This window comes from Anopheles coustani, chromosome 3 (assembly GCF_943734705.1).
Source record: "Anopheles coustani chromosome 3, idAnoCousDA_361_x.2, whole genome shotgun sequence".
Taxonomy (NCBI): Eukaryota; Metazoa; Arthropoda; class Insecta; order Diptera; family Culicidae; genus Anopheles; species Anopheles coustani.
The window spans coordinates 72,532,160-72,550,754 of NC_071288.1; the positions used below are offsets into that span (position 1 = coordinate 72,532,160).

General features: G+C 43.8%; 4 protein-coding genes across 4 annotated transcripts; 2 read left to right on the forward strand and 2 right to left on the reverse strand.

The window, feature by feature from the left end:
* The first annotated feature begins 9,848 nt into the window (after positions 1–9,848).
* On the forward strand, positions 9,849–11,805 carry LOC131266338 (apyrase-like). The gene is made up of 5 exons (XM_058268815.1): positions 9,849–10,003; positions 10,071–10,308; positions 10,374–10,583; positions 10,649–10,936; positions 11,002–11,805. The coding sequence occupies exons 1-5, from the start codon at positions 9,849–9,851 to the stop codon at positions 11,803–11,805; spliced, it is 1,695 nt and encodes a 564-aa protein (XP_058124798.1).
* Positions 11,806–12,969: 1,164 nt separating this feature from the next.
* LOC131266346 (uncharacterized) lies at positions 12,970–13,660 on the reverse strand. Its single transcript, XM_058268829.1, has 3 exons — positions 13,601–13,660; positions 13,189–13,503; positions 12,970–13,134 (listed from the first exon to the last, which is right to left on the reverse strand). Exons 1-3 carry the CDS (start codon positions 13,658–13,660, stop codon positions 12,970–12,972), a joined length of 540 nt encoding a protein of 179 aa, XP_058124812.1.
* A 606-nt stretch (positions 13,661–14,266) lies between these two features.
* On the forward strand, positions 14,267–16,465 carry LOC131262775 (apyrase-like). Its single transcript, XM_058264852.1, has 7 exons — positions 14,267–14,431; positions 14,501–14,726; positions 14,793–15,002; positions 15,072–15,362; positions 15,430–15,714; positions 15,791–15,863; positions 15,919–16,465. Exons 1-7 carry the CDS (start codon positions 14,292–14,294, stop codon positions 16,404–16,406), a joined length of 1,713 nt encoding a protein of 570 aa, XP_058120835.1. The 5' UTR covers positions 14,267–14,291; the 3' UTR covers positions 16,407–16,465.
* A 172-nt stretch (positions 16,466–16,637) lies between these two features.
* LOC131266353 (uncharacterized) lies at positions 16,638–18,257 on the reverse strand. The gene is made up of 2 exons (XM_058268841.1): positions 18,104–18,257; positions 16,638–17,794 (listed from the first exon to the last, which is right to left on the reverse strand). The coding sequence occupies exons 1-2, from the start codon at positions 18,255–18,257 to the stop codon at positions 16,638–16,640; spliced, it is 1,311 nt and encodes a 436-aa protein (XP_058124824.1).
* Positions 18,258–18,595: the final 338 nt, after the last annotated feature.

Sequence of the window (18,595 nt, forward strand, 5' to 3'; positions counted from 1 at the left end):
AGTGAGGTAATTTAATCGGGTCAGCTGTTGCACCTGTTTCATTGCATATTAAATACCATGAAGGTTTTACATGTTATTATGCTAATGTCTATTACTTTTTTGGTAAACTGTTATTTCATATTGGATGCATCCAGTCTATTTTTAGTGTATGAATTTATCATTTCCCAATTTTTCTCAATGTACATCACAAATATCATATGGATTGGTTTAAAGTAATAACCAATGATAATGTCAAAAAATCTCAGCAATACTCAAATTGTTATGAATAATGCAGGGTGTGTTATGTTTATACACATCCTTCGCGAGCAATTTTTCACCATATGTAACGATTCTCTTTGTGGTGGATTTATGCGATAGAAAGTAGTTTTTAAAAACACAATACCACATATGGCCAAAACATTCTACGAACAACGATAATTTCAACATTTCTCAATTGGAAAATACGACGTGTCCTTGTTTGACGCTTCTACATCTTTCATTTGCGGCTTTCCTCTTTTTAGTTTTCTACAAAAAAAAAACAAGACACTGACACCGCTCGATTCTGGAGACGATCGTATTGAAATAAAACCGGGAAGGACCCTGGACCCAGTTTTGGTCCGGTCGCAAATTACTTCGAGATAAATACGTACCCGGTCGGCGCAGCTGATGCCGAAATCGGGCGCTTTTGGGGCGAACTCTAATTGAAAATTTCACAATTTATTGTTTGGGAAATTTAATTTATATCTCACTTGCCACCCGCTTCCAGCCTGTTGTTGCGAAATAAATCCGTTGAAACTGTTCGTCAAATGGACAACTACAAGAAAAACTGATAGGAACTGCGGCGGGTGGTCGGTGGCGAAGGAAACTGTAGCAGTCCGAGGCAACGATAGTTTTGGACCGCAGCATGCAAGTACCAACTCACATTTCGACACCACGAGGTATGGAAATATAGTCCTTGTGCCTTGAGAATTACAAACGCGAAGAAGAGGAAAAATATTGCCCAAAGGAAGTTCTTTTGCAAAGCAATGGGTTAAACGGGTTTATTGTTGCAAATCAGGATTTAAATGTATGGCATTTGTTAAATGATGTTAATAAGTTCAAAAACATGATGGTCATAGCAAGAAAAACAAAATTTTTAAATTATACGTTCTACGTTTCAATTTAATTTATTAGTGAGTCAAATTATGTATCCAGTGAATATTGGTCTATCTACGCTATTTTAGCAACCTAATTTGAACACAATTTCCAAACCCAATGCACCGAAAACCGAGTCCCGAGCAACTGAAACGAAACAGATTCACCAAGGCGCAACGAGAAGTTGCTAAACAATACGGCGTTCCTTTGCTGTGCTGTGTTGGTCAATATGTTCATCCATCGCTTGCTTCTGCTATCTCGAGCCACACACACTTTTCCGTTTTCCCAGCAACGGTTTGGATGCCCACAATTGCAGGGGATGTAACATTTGGCCATCCGTCTGGGGATCCATTCCCTCCGGAGACAATTCGGCCGGTGGGTAAACGGGTAGGCGGTCAGTTTGCCAATTGGATTTATTGCAACCCGATAGGATGGAAATTAAGAGAAGCTGCGGTCGATTTATAGTCAACCATGGGAATTCACTGCCGCACCTCGAGCGACGACGTTGAGTGAAATTAATGGAAGTCGAATGAATTGTTACCTAATTGACTTTGCAACTAGCGAACAACAGCAACAAGTGCAAATAGTTCGCACTGATTTAGTTGAAATCAAATCAGTGTTCAGTAATAAAATTGGCATTTAATTTAAAACCGGGATTAAACACATATTGTCCCTGTTGGTGAATCTTTCTAAAATGGGAAGCTTTTCTAAACGTTATTAAATAATTTTCGAACAAATAATGCAAACTTTTTCATAATTTATTATAATCATTGCTTCACGTACTAAATTAGTAACATATTAGAAAAAATAGCAATGTCAATTGCAATTGCATTGTCAGTCAGAATCAATTAAAATGTTACCTGATGTAATAACCTGATGAGGTAAAATACCGAATAATTAATCTTCTAATCCGAAATCTATCGATGATACATTAGAAGTGAAAATTTAAATATACATAGATATTACTAAAAAACAGGTAAATAATACAAATTAGAAAAACAATAAATCTTTAACAAACGTAATCCAGGATTATCTAACCTTTTAAACATTTAAGGCAGATGAAATATTTATGGGGCAGGAAACAACCAGATTAGGTTTTTCACGCAGTGAAATGGCAGAAATCATGTTTGTCCTTAGAAAATCATTAAATTGTAGGCTGATTAGCTATTGTAATTTTTCTTTTCAATTTATCTAATTTAAATTCAAATTGCAGAAAAATTATTCATTACAAATAGGCCTTGTACGGTGTTTTTTTTACAGATATCTATGGCCATTCATGTGATTATTTGAGAAGACCAGAAATTGTTAAACACACAAATGAGAGGCTTGGTAAAAAAAAACGTAGAAAAAGCCACCCTATAAGGGGCCATATTTTCGTAAATGGAGTTTTACTGCTATTCTAGAGAGTATTTCCCTTTTTGTAACAAATGAAGTAGACGATGAGAGGAAAATGATGACCGTAAGTATGATTAAATTCTTAGACAAGTGGCATGCCTCGGCACCATAATTCACCGGCTTTGTGGATGTAGGAATTTTCCTCCCGCCGTTCTACCCACCGAACTCACTCCAAGAGAAGGTTCAAGGCAAGTCAAGTACCGGAACTGTCTGGAAGAACGAATGCAATGTGAAATGTAATCTATGTTTTAATATATTACACTACCGTCAATTACCACCGTGCAGTTGCTACACACCTTGCTGCACTATTTCTTTATCCTTATGGGAGGGTTTTCCGCTTTTTTCTCCTCGCGCAGCTACGTTCACCATGGCAATGGAGTGGTCCTAATGAGGAAAATATTACCCTCCGTCCGGTGCGTTATAGGCTTTTCTCAAATGGAAGCTTATCAACGTTCGTTTCTCGTTGTTCGGGGGAGCAAAAAATCTAATTAAGATTTTTCCAACCAACTGGCCGTGACGGGCTCGAAGGATACAAACTGGATCAAGGTGGAGGGGTGATTTTACCTCTTTCGCTGGTGTGGTATGACTTCCCTTGGGCAGTTCCTTTCCTAATTTTACCGAGAAGCAAGTTTCCTCCGAACCGAGTATTCAATAATGGGCAAGCAGAAAACTCTCGGCACAAAGAGAAATATTATTTTCATTAAATTCCTTACCGTCGTTTTCTTTGTCATGTAAGAGTAGCCCACAAGGGAGATAGACCACCCTTTTAAAACTTTGATGAAAATCAACACAGATGCGCCGGAGGAGAAGAATTAGAAAATTAACGAGCCTAACGATGTGTGGGAGTGGAAAAATGTCTCCCAGACAGTTTATGTCGCTGAAAGGACGTAGATTTGCACTGATGGACGCCACTCCAAACTACGTGACATCGGGCGGGCCTATTAACATTAGATGCAGACTCGAAATCCCCATGTCTAAATGTGACCCTTGGCTTCACCGTTTGAAATGTTGTGCTGAAATGGTAGCGTCCAAAGACCATCTTTCCGTTATCTCGGTTTCAGCATTTAACGACGGCGATGAAATCAAGAACGAACGTCACCGGCAACGAGGAAAAAAAAGTATGATAACCCCTGTCAACCGGTTTTCGTCAAGAGTCGCACAAATTGGAGCCTAGCTGTGCGAAATGCAGGATGAAATCAGTAAGTCGACCATTCTTGCACCGACAAATCGGGGTCCGCACGATTTTCCACATCCATAAACCGTTTGAATTTTCGCTCCCCATGGTGATAATCATCGTCACGCGCAGCGGGAACGAAAAACGAAGCACCTCCATAATCATTATCGTCATGCTTGTAATCGTTTGAAAAATCAGTTCCAACAGCAGCCCCAGATGTCACACGATCCGAAGCTCACTCAACCTCCCTCATTTGCTCCCGTCAGTCATGCCGTTTTCTATTGCTTTAATTCCCGCGCTCCTGTCAGATAAAGTTCATATAATAAAATCGTCGCTTGCTTGGAAAAAAGTGATTCTTTCTAACCGATTTATCATATTTCGGGGGAAGGAACCATCTATTATCAGACAATTAGCACCATTAGGCACAAGCCTAAATCAGGACCATTATGTTCACCTACAGTATAGGCTAACAGGCTGTGGTACAAAAAATTACGCTCCATTACACCATCTGAAGACTTCATCAAGCAGATAATGCCAAGGCTAATGTAGTCGAGAAGAATGTCCGTCAAGAGACCGATGGAGATATCGTTCTGTAGCACAGAAAAGGTGTTAATTATGTAACGTAAAGAATTAGAATTATCGTTCCAAGCAAAAGCAAAAAGTGAGAAACAAAAACCGAACAGAGCTCATTAACTCTGTGTTGGTCTTGCATTCCAAAGACACAAATGGCTTTCAATTGATCCTGCTTATGAAGAAACGGCTTATATATGTATCACATATTTTAAGCAATGTACTACAAATAGAAATCCTCAAGATTTATGAACATAAATAATAATATATCATTGAATAGTTGTGTAATTCTGGCATAACATAGAAGAATTCCCTCTTGTAGAGGAAAGGTATGACAATTTTTAAGGATTCACGTTTACAACAAGGAAAGTGAAATGATAAACAAGCTTAAACATGTTAACTTGGGGGTGCCCATGGCGCAGCGGTAGCGCGAGGAAACACCACACCACAGGTGTGGGATCGAATCTCGAGTCTGGCACCCTCCGGTATTACGAACGGCTGACCACCGATCTATAATATACCGTCTTTCGGTCACACAAACTCTCTTCGGAGAGAGGCCTTGTCCCATTAGGGGATGTCGTGCCACATAAAAAAAAAAACATGTTATCACTGTTAGAACATCTTAACCTAAAATTAACATTTTAGTAGGTTAATAAAATGATTGTTTTAAAAATAGGTTTCGATTCCCTCTTTTTCGAATCACCTAAAAAGCATTTTTTAATACAAAAACCCGATCAAAATCAGTAGTGACCGTTCATTGTCAATGATGATTATAGAACCAAACTCCGCTTGTACTTGTGCATGTCATACATTTACAAATATCGAACATAACACATAATAGAAGTGGATATGCTGGGGACTAAAGGTGTTATCATATACCTCGAGTCCACGCATTTACCAACACGCAACGACAACTCCTGTCTGTGAGGTCGTTTATTACGATTTCATACCGTTCGATAGTCGCACATCCGTGGAACTCCATCCCTCGGACAACCGCTCGTGATGTAATCTCCAAGGAAATGGATGCCGCCAGTTGGAGTTTCGTTCCAAATCGCGCTCCAATCGATGATGTTCAGGCGGGGAGCACGTGTTTTACGGACGCCTTCGGGGGCGTCCACAGCAGACGTCATAATTTAACCGTCATCCGAACAGGGGCGGGGAGAGCCTGTTCGAGAAGTACTTACTATCCTCCGGATCGTACCGTTTCGGCGAGCAGCGATTCGAGTGGTTATCGTAAGCAAGCCACGGTTACCGGTAATTGGGTGTCAATTCATGATTAGACCTATTTGCATACAAAATTACCCACAGCACATGAAAGACCGACCCGGGACTAATGCACCGACGGTCGGACAATGTCCGAGCGGACACCACCTTCCCCTCCCGGTGGCCACAGGCTCACAAGGAATGCACATCCAAAGCGTTTGGGGTGGTTGGCACTCGGCTCGGAGGGCAATTTATACCCGGTGTCCGCATTGGCGCCGACCCAACGGGAAGGCTCTGAATCAGTAATCCTACCGGCGCCGATCGTAGTCAATTTATTTCAATAATGTTAATGCTCCTTGCGACCATCGGTGTGATAAGGACGACTGAAACAAACGCTTACAATTTATGAATCGTTAACAAATTCCTTTGTGGAGCACTTCATACCATAATAGGCGTTACTAAAAGGTGCGATATTTAACCTTTCTTTTAAACCATTTGAGCAGGTAAAATTAATCTCCCATTTTGAAAGGGAAAACTTGATTTAAGCCACCAGAAACAAACATGATAGTAAAAAGGGATTCACAAAATAAAAGTCCATACCAAACCAAACATTAAATACACATTCCCATGCAGAATGTGTTTATCTTTTTAGATTCACTAAAGAAGTGAAGTGTAGATTTTGGAAGTCATTTCAATTGTACAAATCCATGTTTATTAAACATTCAAAGTACCGGAATTTCTTGGTCCTTATTATTATTGCGCTGTTTTGTTAATTATCCTGCCTTGCCTTGAACTCTAAATAGTTGAACACAATGTGAGTTTCATAAACAAAATCAACTTACCTAATTCAATTGAATTTGGAGAATATTATCATTTACTTATTAGTTGTTTTTAATTTTTCGTTGTGTGTTGACTTTGTTTTTAATTAATTTTTTTTTATTTTTCACATTGAAAAAAAATATTGTTGCTAATAAGATACTTTTTATTTTCAGAACAGTGCAACCGAGATGACGAAAAATTCTCAAACGTTGAATGCTGCTATCAGTTCAAATGAAACTTAAAAAATATAAGTCTAGTCAGCCGCAATAACAAGTGTTGATTTTTTTTTATAACTCGCTCAAACATTTACCAAATTTAATTGTTTTAACGTAGCCTATTAGCAAATTTATAAGATAGACTGTTTTTGCTAACTTTTGTAACTTTTATGGTAAAATAAAAAAAAAAGCTTGTTTTCCCCATCTACCTAAAAATGAGCGTTCTCCCCAAGGCCCAAAATGGGGTCTAATAAAAAAACCAAACAAATAGTAAGAATACTATGCTACTATTCCATGGTATACTAGTCCATGTACTCTGCGACTCGGTTTTCAGTTCTCTTTTAGGATAGGCAGTTCTCTCAAGATAGCCTTTTTTAGGCAATTTGCAATGTGTTCTTGTGATGGGGTATTACAAAGGGTGTCAAGCTATTTCTAGGCTTGAAATGTTTATTACTAAAATCCAAATAGCGATCATTTTGAACACAGCGTAATTTTTTAGTTTTATTATCTCGAAAACGGCTGAATATGTAAAAAAACAAGTCATTCTTAAAATCCAAAGCTTCATCTTTGGAAAATAAAAATGATAAATTTTTCAGTACAATCAAGTTGACCACCCCTATACTGATTTTTAGTGGAAATTTTGACTGCTCTTTTTAAGGTACTGTAACTTTTATATTTTTTAAAGATTTTTTAAATCTGTGTTATGGTATTTGTTGGCTATCTTTCGGCGTTTTTAATTTTTTGATACACCTCTTCATCACTCCGCTAACTTAGTGTAAAGCAAAAAATATCGAATTGAACGATGTTTGAATACATCAAAAATTTCATTTCATTCGTCCAATAAATAAGCAAAAAAAGTAAATTTTAAAGATTGCGTTATGTCAATGTTTCTTCGAATTATGATAGAACAGTCGATTCTTTTGCGATTTCTTCTTAATTTTGCGCTTGACAGTAAATGGTTTCAGTAAAATGAACTTGCCGACACTGTGAGCCTATTTTTTAACAATCCATCAACGGGTACATTGTAAAGAATAAATATATCCATTTACACCGCTCGATCATGGACAAACTAAGTAAGGCCCGCAGCGAGCTACGGTTTTCCGTCATATGATAAACCCCAATTCCGTTCAGCATCCATGGCATCGAGACTTCGTGCATGCTCTTTCAAACAACGGACCGACCGCACCGGAGATAGCATTTTTTCACGGTTCGACTAATTTTAATGATAACCACCCAAAGTGCTGACCGGAGTCAAATAAAGGCAATCATTTAAAAACGCATAACCGTCGCACGCCTTCCATCCCCCGGAGCTTCAGAATCGTTCCATCCCCGCACCCCCGAAACCAACAATCTCCCCTGTTGATATCAATTGTCGATGCTTCCTCCCACGCGACGGGTTGCTGCATCGGTCGACAAATTGGCGGGTCAGGTACTCTAAAAACACATTCCGGGTAACAGGTCAGTCCGCCTGGCCCTCTCGAAAGTCATTAAAACGAGCAACCAAAACGATTGGATTGCCGTTGCCCGTACTCGATTCTTTCCCTTTTTTTGCGATGCATCCAACGCACCCAAAATAATACCCAAACGAAGGAAAACAGCAGTTTTCCCCCCCTTTTGAGATGAGCCGAGATCCGTACCGAACACGGGATCGGAATGCGATTGCCTACGCCCTGCCGTCCCTGTCGATGAGCGTGCTTGATGGTTCAGGTCCATCCATCCGAACGATGCAGCTCAGGTTGCATCGGTGCACCTTTTATTCAATTAATATGCAAATTTTTCCAATGCTTTCAAATTAAAGCACCGCGTGTTCGGGGCCCAACCCGGGACGCTGACGTAGGCGTCGGCACTTTGAAGCGAATTGTTGCTGACATCGAACGGAACGGATCATCCAAAACGGTTTTTGGCTTCGCACATAGTCTGCAACACACACTTGCCATGCGTTGGACAGTGTTCAATTAATTTTACGGCAGCAAGGCACGGTGTATCGAATGTTCTGGCCATGCAGAACAAATTTGCGTATCAGTTTCCAATGTTGCATGAAAAGTATGAGGTTCCTGTAAAAAGATACGGTTATCTACAATACTCTTACTTTTTTGTATTGGTTATCTACAAAATTATTTTTTTCTGAAATTTACAAACTATTTTGTTTATATGATATGATTTGTTTGCTATACATTTTAAAACTGTCTCACTTCCAGATTACTCTTATTTGTCAACAGAATATGAAACTAATCGGTTGTGTTTAACAATGCTATTATTAAAAATTAATTTGGTGATTGTCATTCACAGTTTTGTTCTTTGAAAATGAAAATTGAATGAAAATAGTTGTAAAAAGTATTTGCTTTTAGCGCAAATGATGGTAACGGCTTTTTTTAAACAACCCGAACCAAAGTTTGAGCATTTGGAAAGATTGAAATATTTTAATATTTCCAAAAGCAAGCTTGTCACAAGCCTATCCCAGTTCAAAATTATAGTGAATGAATGAAATGAATTGATTCATATGAATCTTTCACCTAAGATTCATAATTCATGAATCTTTTGGGAATAGAATCTTCAAACGTTGATGAATCTTTCGAAACATTAATGAATCTTTCATGAATCTTTCATGAATATTCATAATTCTTTCATTGGTGTGGATCACGCGGCAAAAAGGGTTGCCATTTTTTTGCTCCTCAGTTTTGTGTTCTGAGAATCTTTGCGATTCATGAATCTTGCATTAAAAGATTCGTGAGTCTCTCCAAAGACAAAGAATCATTCAGTTTCATAAATACTCAAATTCATGTTGTTTTATCTTAAATTAAAATGGATTGTATTTAAATTCTCTAGAAAGAACAGTTTTAGATATCACGCAACACGTCATGCCTATCTAAATGGAGGCTCGTTATGACGGTTTGTGAATCATCTAGGTAGGTGTCGGTAGGTTTTTGCCAACGTTTATTCCACCTGATAATATATTTAATTCAGCAAAGACTGTTATTCTTTTCAGACGGTGCAGCTTGATCGAGTTCGATGTGTCAGCTACATTACTAAATGCTTGAAAGTGATGAACATTCATACCGGGATCGAGTGGATTCGTTTGGTAGGCAAGTCTGGTTTATCTCTTTTTGTTTGCTAACGCTATCGTCCCGATGCGATCGAACAAAGGGATCAATGTCTCTCGCTGAGTGCCTATACAAGCCATACTGTTTAGCCGAAAAAAAGACAACGTCGCACACAGCTGAAGACGTTCGAGAAAAGACCGTTTTCAGCACGTGCGGATGGTTCCGGTTTGTTTGGCGTGTCCATTTCGGGGGTATAAATGGTGCCGTAATTCGCCACCAGCGCCACATCAAGCGAACGGTGCCCCCGGTGAAAACATCATGGCGCCCAGGAGAGGTTTACTACTGTCCGTCGGTCTGCTGCTGGCGGTGCTACCGTGGCGAGGTTCGGCGACCGACAATATGCCGACCAATAGCTCGGAGCTGGTTGGTTTGTTTCCCCTAACCATCATCCACACGAACGATCTTCATGCGAGGTAAGTTTTGCGAGCAGCTCGGGCAGGAGAGAAGCGCCACTCCATTACATCCTTTCACCCTCCTCAGATTCGACGAGACGACAACCACTTCCGGTGTGTGCAAAGCGTCGGATCAAGCTGCCGGTCTGTGCATCGCAGGACTAGCGCGCGTCTACGGCACGATCAAGAAGCTCCGGAGCGACTACGCCAACAAGAGCCCGCTCTATCTGAACGCGGGTGACAACTTCCAGGGCAGCCTTTGGTACACGCTGCTGCGAGGAAATGTCACAGCCGACCTCATATCGGCGCTTCCCCCGAAAGTGATGGTATGGTCAGCTTTGAGGTCACTTTTCGATCTAGTGCTATTGTAGGTATCTCTTCCACTTCCCAGACGCTCGGAAACCATGAGTTTGACCACTCGCCGAAGGAGCTTGGACCGTACTTGACCAAACTGAAGAAAGCGGGCGTTAGAACGGTATCGGCTAACATTCTGGTGAACAACGAACCTGATTTGGCGAATGTTACCATCCCGAAGTCAACTACTTTTACGAAGAGGGGCAAATTAATTGCCATCATTGGTGCAACGTACGATGCGACCGCGGTGAGTAGGACGAGAAAGCATCTTGCTATCTCGAGAGTGGTGTTTAATATCCTGGTGTATTTCAGATGGAAGCTGTCACCGGTAAGGTTAGATTCTACAACTGCTCCGAGGCTGTTGCGAACGAAGCAAGACGGCTGACGGAAAGAGGTGTGAAGCGAATCATCGTACTGTCGCACTGCGGTTTGGACGTCGACCGGATTATAGCCAAGGCCGCGGACAAGTACATCGACATAATTGTAGGGGCTCACACCCATTCGTTCCTGTTCCCGCCCAACTCCGACCGGCCGCGCGATCCAGCCGATGTCATCGAGGACGACTACCCGGTCGTGGTGACCGGATCCACGGGTCGCAAGGTGCGTTCCACAGCCAGGTGAAAACCTACGTGTCCACACACTCACGGCCTCCTCCTCTTTTATAGATTCTCATCACACAAGCGTACGCGTTCGGAAAGTACGTCGGACGACTGACCGTCTACTTCGACCGCTCTGGCGAGGTAAAGTTCTGGGAGGGCTATCCGATTTACATGTCCAAGTCCGTGCCGCAGGATCCGGACACGCTGGCACGCCTGGCACCGTGGCGCGCCGAGGTGGAGCGGCTGGGATCGCAAAAGATCGGCACGACGACGATTCTGCTCAGCAATAGCAACTGCCGGTTGCAGGAGTGCACGGCCGGATCGCTGGTTGCCGACTCGTTCGCGGCCCACTACACCAACGCCACCTTCCGACCGGTGACGTTCGTGCACGCCGGTTCGTTCCGTGCGTCCATCCCGATCGGCGATATCACCAACGGGCAGGCGATCAGCGTCAACCCGTTCGGCAACACGGTCGATCTGATTCAGCTACCAGGCGCCGCGATCCGGAACTGTCTCGAGCATGCCATGGTGTACGACACGTCGCGCCGGTTCAACGTGATGCAGGTGTCCGGCATCCGGTACACGGTGAACCTGAGCAATCCCGAGTACCAGCGGATCACCTCGGTATCGGTGATCGATCCGCTCGATGGCCAGTACAAACCCCTCGACGCGACGAAGCTCTACGACGTGGCCACAATCTCCTTCCTGATGCAGGGCTTGAACGGATTCCGCTGGATGCAGGAGGGAGTGAACCGACAGATTGGACCGCTCGACTCCGATCTTCTGGTCGCCTACATTGCCAAACTCGGTGAGATTAATGCCGGCAATCTACCGGGTGGAAGAATCACCATCAGTGGCACGGCAGCTTAAAATGTTCCCAAAATCGTACACTTCCGAATCCTATCAAATAAAACAGCAAGCAAAATAAAATGGAAGCATTGAGATTGTTTTCATTACAATATACTTTGTACTTCGTGATGCACAACATACATCATAAAAAGAATTGAACAACTGATTTCACTGTACAAAATCGTACTTTCGTAAGCTAATCTTCAAGTACTGACTTCGGGCTTGCCATAAGAAGATACTTTCTATCAGATGCATCGCATTTTACATTACATTACATTAACCGTATTTTTTCCTGTGTAACAACAACGTTTTTATCAAGACTTGGTGCTGCGAAAAGTAAGGGTATTATATTATATTAGGAAATTGTTGGTGTCTATCAATTACATTTTCTTTTTAAGAGGAATTTAATGAACATATTTAGTAGAAAATTTGCACACCACTAATTAGGCATGAAAGTATGTAACTGCGGTAAGGATCGTCGTGGAATTAAAAAGTTTTAACAAAATGTAAGGTATTTTGAGGCAAAATGCACCCCGCGAACAACATTAATTTCTTGCAGTCTGTTAAAAAAACACCCCAAATTTTACAAATCGATTCTCTATGCTCTCTTCTAATGCCAAAAAATAATATCTCAGATTGTTATCCAAACGATGAGTACTCTTGTCCAGGCGTCATTTTAAATTGTGGTGTAATATCGGGGCAGGACGAATCTGGTTGTTATATTTTTAATTAGAGTCATTTATCGTAATTTCAAATGTGACTTCAAATTGTACATTGCAATTGAAGTCATAAATGAAACATCTAAAATAAATAATTGGTGAGTTGTGAATGGAGAATACGCACAACCTTCAGTTAATATAGCAAGGAAGGTGCCATATTGAATTTGATTGGAAATATTAAGTGTTCTGCCCTTGAACTGTAGTGCATTCTGTAGTGTAATGTAAGAATTATACAATTAGAAAGAATACAATTCTTTCGAGTATTCCTTCGAGTATTCGAGTAACATATTGATCCACATTTGAATGATTTCAAAATAGTAAAGCAATTTTGGCAAAAAATTGCTCGATGGACGGCAATAAACATTCAACCTAGATATTGTGTTGCCCACACTCGATACTTTATTAACTATTAGGTTTTACTTTTGCACTGGCTTTGCTCGAATACACACACTCACCCCGTTCGGGTTTATGAAATTTCGAAGAAAAACGATAATTTGTATACCTGCACCATCTTGGTGTCGTTTTCCTGCTGATGTTTGAGGTTCATCTTGACCACGTACTGTCCGGGTGGAACCATCTTCACCAGCATATGGTCGTCGCTCATCCGGAACCGACGCATACGGTAGTATCCCTGCAGGAGGAAAAGTTGAAAAATTTTCCCCAAAACTATCAACCAATCCCATACCTTGTAGTACGGACAGCCAAAGGTTAGGTTGCCGAACTTTTCCAGCTCCTCGTTCAGCAGTGGCACCACCGGATCGATCCCGTTGTCCTCCTTGCTGCACAGCTCCTTGCTCGTCCCGATCATCGTCATGTACTCGCCGTCCATCTTCGAGTCCAGATCGATGGTGACGTGAATGCCCTGATACACGTCGAGGAACAGAGTCCCGTCCACGTCCACCGTGCTGCCCTCGGTTTCGTTGTGCACCTGCACCTTCATCGTCAGGTAGTTCGGGTTCGACTCGTAGTCAACCTTGGTGATCATAATCTTCGCCGAGATCTGTGCGTCGATCGTGTGTGTGTGTGTGTGCGGGAATGGTTAAAAATTAATGTTCTACTTCCCACCCCGGACACCGGCCACGCTCTCCCGTACTTACCAGACACGATAATGCCAATGTTGCAGTCACCACCGTCCATGTTTGGGTACTCGTTAACATCGTAGTTCGTTCAGTGGAACGATGCCTCAGTCCCGGTGGGTGTTTTATAGCGACGCGAAACGGTACGATTGATTGCCAGATACGCGTTTTCGGCCACTGGTTACGGTAATGAGACAAATCTTTGTGTTTAATCACCACGACGTTCGACAAAATGACTTAATTGGGCCCTATAATTATTGTAACAGGTAGCATTTAAGCGAAAAGTAACAAAAGCAAATACAGTATTTATAGTACCCAGTTCATCAAATCAAAGTGCAGTATTTAAAAAACACTATCAACCATATATTTTAATCGTTAACATTATTAAAACAGCAACATTTGGCGATTCTCTTTTTTAACGAAAATTTTCCCCTCCCAGATCAGTGTTTAAATAAATATTCTATAATTTGTATATACGTTAAACATTCATCGCAAGATATTTTATAACCTTTCTTCAACGTAAGATGAACAATATTTGCTACACGATTGCAAAACCCACCCACTCGACGGTGATCGATCGGACACGGCTTTGCAAACTGTTGGAACAGCTGGTCGTCGTTGGCAACACCAGTAACTATATAAGACATCTCTTCTAACAAAGTGGCTCAACGGTAAGACTCTACTCGGATTTGTGCTTCACCCGTGTTTACTAATGGCTCGCCTTGGGTTCAGTTTGTGGACGCTGATGTTCTTTGTCATTGCCGCGTTGGTATCGGAAGTTCGTACCGCAAACGTTCCCAGCCCGGGCACTTTCCCGCTTACCCTCATCCACATCAACGATCTGCACGCACGGTACGTAAGGCCAACAGGGGAAGATGGATTGTTTTTAAAAAGACTTTTTTTGTACCGGTTTACGGCCAGGTTTGACGAAACGAGCCAAAAGTCGACGGCTTGCAGTAACTCGCAGGAATGTATCGCCGGAATAGCGCGCGTATACCACACGATCAAGGAGCTGAAGAGCAAATATAAGGCGCAGAATCCACTGTACCTAAACGCTGGCGATAACTTCCAGGGTACGCTATGGTATAACTTGCTCCGCTGGAACGTGACCGCACATTTGATCAAACAGCTACCTCCGGATGCGATGGTAGGGTCTCGAGAGAGCGTTTAAGAAGATTCACTGATAACATCTAGAACGCGTTTTTTACTGCAGACCCTCGGAAACCACGAGTTTGACCACAGCCCGAAAGGTCTCGCACCGTATCTGAGGGAGCTGGAAACGAAGCACATCCCAACCGTGGTTGCTAACCTGGAAATGAACGGAGAACCGGCACTGAAGCAGTCCCAAATTGCACGCAGCGTCATCTTGAACGTTGCCGGCACGAACGTGGGAGTAGTTGGTGCCTTGTACGACAAAACTCACGTAGGATTTTCGTAGTGTGCTGGAGCGTAGCGGTCCACAGCTCTAATCCAAAGCAACTCCATTTTGCAGCTGGTTGCCCAAACCGGTAAGGTTACGTTTACCGATGCCATCGACGCGGTACGCAAGGAGGCCCAAGAGCTGAAGAAGAAGAACGTAAACATCATCGTGGTGCTCTCCCACTGCGGGCTCGATGTGGACAAACAGTTGGCCGAGAAGGCGGGTGACCATTTCGATGTGATCGTCGGAGCCCACTCCCATTCGCTGCTGCTGACGAAGAAGGACAACATTCCCTACGATAAGAAGTATGACACCATTGAAGGAGATTACCCGCTGGTGGTTAACAAGGGTAACAATCATAAGGTAGGTGCTCGGGTGGCAGAGATGTTAGTCGCTTTTTGGTACTTCAACAGCCATTTTCTTTGCACAGGTGTTGATAACGCAAGCTCGATCGTACGGAAAATACGTCGGCAGGCTGACGGTTTACTTCGACCAAAAGGGTGAGGTCCAGAGCTGGGAAGGCCATCCGATCTACATGGACCACTCGGTCAAACAGGACCAGGGCATTCTGGAGGAACTCAAACCGTGGCGCAAAGAGGTGGAGCGTCTAGGGACGCAGACTATCGGGCGAACGGATGTTTTCCTCGATCGAGAGTCCTGCCGTTGGTGCGAATGCACACTTGGGAGTCTCGTTGCAGATGCGTTCGCTGCTAATGTAAGCCATCGAATAACTGAGATTGTTCCGTTCAAATACTCACATAACCTCACTTTATTCGCCATATTGCTCACAGTACACAACTTCCTCTCGTAAACCAGTGGCAATCGTGCAGGCAGGAAATTTCCGGAATCCCATCAAAAAGGGCGGTAAGAGGCTATCCTTTACATTTCAGTTCAGTTTGACGTAATTTTCTCCTCGTAGACGTCACCAATGGCCTGGCAATCGAGGCAGCTCCGTACGGCTCGTCGGTGGACATGGTGAAGCTCACCGGGGCCGACCTCTGGAAGGCGATCGATCATTCATTCACGCTGGACGATGAGTTCCGGTTCAACACGATGCAGGTGTCGGGCCTGAAGGTGGTTGCCGACCTGACGCGAAAACCGTACGAGCGTGTGCAGAGCATCGAGGTGCTGGACGCGAAGGGAGCGAAGAAACCGCTCGATAAACAGGGTGCCTACTATGTCGTCGCGCCGTCCTACCTGGCCGATGGCAAGGACGGGTTTGAGATGATGAAAAATGGCAAGGAGCGGGTGAAAGGCCCGCTCGATTCGGACGTGTTGATCGATTTCATACGCAAGCAGAAGCACATCCAGCCTGACCGGTTCAAGGAGCAACGGGTCATCATCTCGAAGCATACGAACGGGACGTGTTCGTGGGACATGGATGGTGAAAGGTTCAAACCGAAGTAAATCTTCACGACACTTGCGAACATTGTTTGACACTAAACGATTCAAGCGAAAAACGATTTAAAACACTTCAGTCGCGTTTCTTTACTTTATACTGATTGAGAAACAAGGGTTCTGAAAGAGAATCAAACAAATCTGTCTTCAGTACTGAAAGACTTTCTACGGCAGCTTAGTGTGCTATGACATGTTTTAAAAAGATGCTATCAGCCTACTACATGAACCTATTCGTTGCGACTATAACAACAGATTGAGGATGGGTTGATCGATTACCAGATGACCTGTGACCGCGTTGAAGTCGTTCACATCACACGCATAGGAGTAGCCGTCCAGGACGGATTCCCGACGCCATCGCAACCAAGTGATCTCCGCACTGACATCCCGACACACCACGTACTCCTGTGCAATCTCTTCCTGTGTGACGTATGGATTGTTCACTCCGATCAACGCTAATCCAGCCTGATTTTCTTCATCGAGCAACACCTTGTAGAACAACTGTGGCACAGGTACGCGACCAGGCGGGTCTCGCGTCGGGTCGAAGTCGAGGTAGATCTCACGCTGGTCACCGTTTCCGTCCGGCAGCTCGAGCACCCCGTACGTCCCGGTATACACCGTCAGCTGGAGGTCTCGGTCGGCCACATAGGACTTCACGCCCGTCTCGATGCGCTGCCAGTTGAACCCATTGAAGCGCTGCCACTGGGGCGCCACGTTCATCAGCCAGAAGGATGCGCGCTGGTGCGACCCGAACACGAAGTCAGACTTGGCCGCCAGGTGTCCGCGGGCAAAGAACATACCCTTCTTGCTATCGAGCAGGGCATCGGCGCGAGCCTTCGACCCTAATATCCTCTCCAGGGTGGCGTGTTGGGTCGCGAATGAGTACAGCGATCCCACCTTGAGGTCGGAGAAGAACGCACCCTGCAGAAATGACGGCCGCTTGACCGCACGCTGGTGATGATTGTTGTGCGCCGCCAGCCGATACTTGACGTAGTGGCTACTGAGTCGCGTCTCGTCGAAGCAGACCTCGTACAGTTTGGCAAACCGGTCCTGGCCTAGTTCGAACCCTACGCGAACGATCGTCCCATTGCCGAAGCATCGGCCTGCGGTGCGTTCGGCGACGTGGAACACTGGACGTTGGCAGCTGAAGGCCGAGATGTTGTGGCGCTCCGTTTGATAACCGAGACCATCGTTACCCGCGCAGGTGACGATGGCTGATTTGGAGCTACCGCCGGGTGAACCCTTCCGGAAGCCGTGCGAACAGTACAACTCCACTGGCTGCCCATAGTCCAAGGCAATGGTGGTGCCGTTCAACTGAGGCCATATGAACCTCTCGCTACCTGGTTCCAGAAGTAACGGCTGCATTATGTTAAGATCACGATTTAGCGAGATCCTGCAAGCTGTAAGTGACAAGTATACAAAAACTGGTTAATATTTTCCCGGTAAGGATATCCGTTAGTACACAGTGCTTTGCGTAATTTGAGCTTTTTGACCTTAATCTTTTAGAGAGGTCATCACTTAAGTCTTTAGATATTTTATAAAATATAAAGAATAAAAACATATATCTGGACTTATATATTATATGATTCTCATTAAAAACCTACAACTTAAAAAACAAAAACATTTACACCTACATCAAAAATTCCTTATTGTTGCAATTCCGTCTTGATACATCACTGAGTCTGTCCCACTTATTTCAATTTACTCACCAGGTTCGGAGCTGTACACATCGTCTTTCTCCGTAAACTCGGGGGGATCGGCAGTAAAAGCGTCGTTGCCATTTTCAATGTAAATTCGCGAACCCACGTCCCTCCCGAACGCCACCAGCAGTAGTACCGTCGTCGTATGGCTTCGCCACCACATGATGCTGCTGCTGCTGCTGACCACCGTCTGTTTCCTATGAACGCCGCGTGCAACCACCACCGAACTCTTCACGTCCCGACCACAGCGCTACGAATGAAGTTCGCCGACGAGCACAAGTTGAACGAACCAAGACGTTGCTTTGTGGGCAGCGAGAGCACGGAAGACGCTCGCCGAACGATGAAGGATTCCCCCGCAGACTCAACCACACAAACGCGCGAAGCTGACGAGGTAACACGCACAGTACCACAGACTCTAGATAACGGAACTCGCACGATGGTGCGGAACCGTTTGAAGACGCCAAGCATCTTCGCCCGCGTTCTGGTGGATGGGTTCGTTTG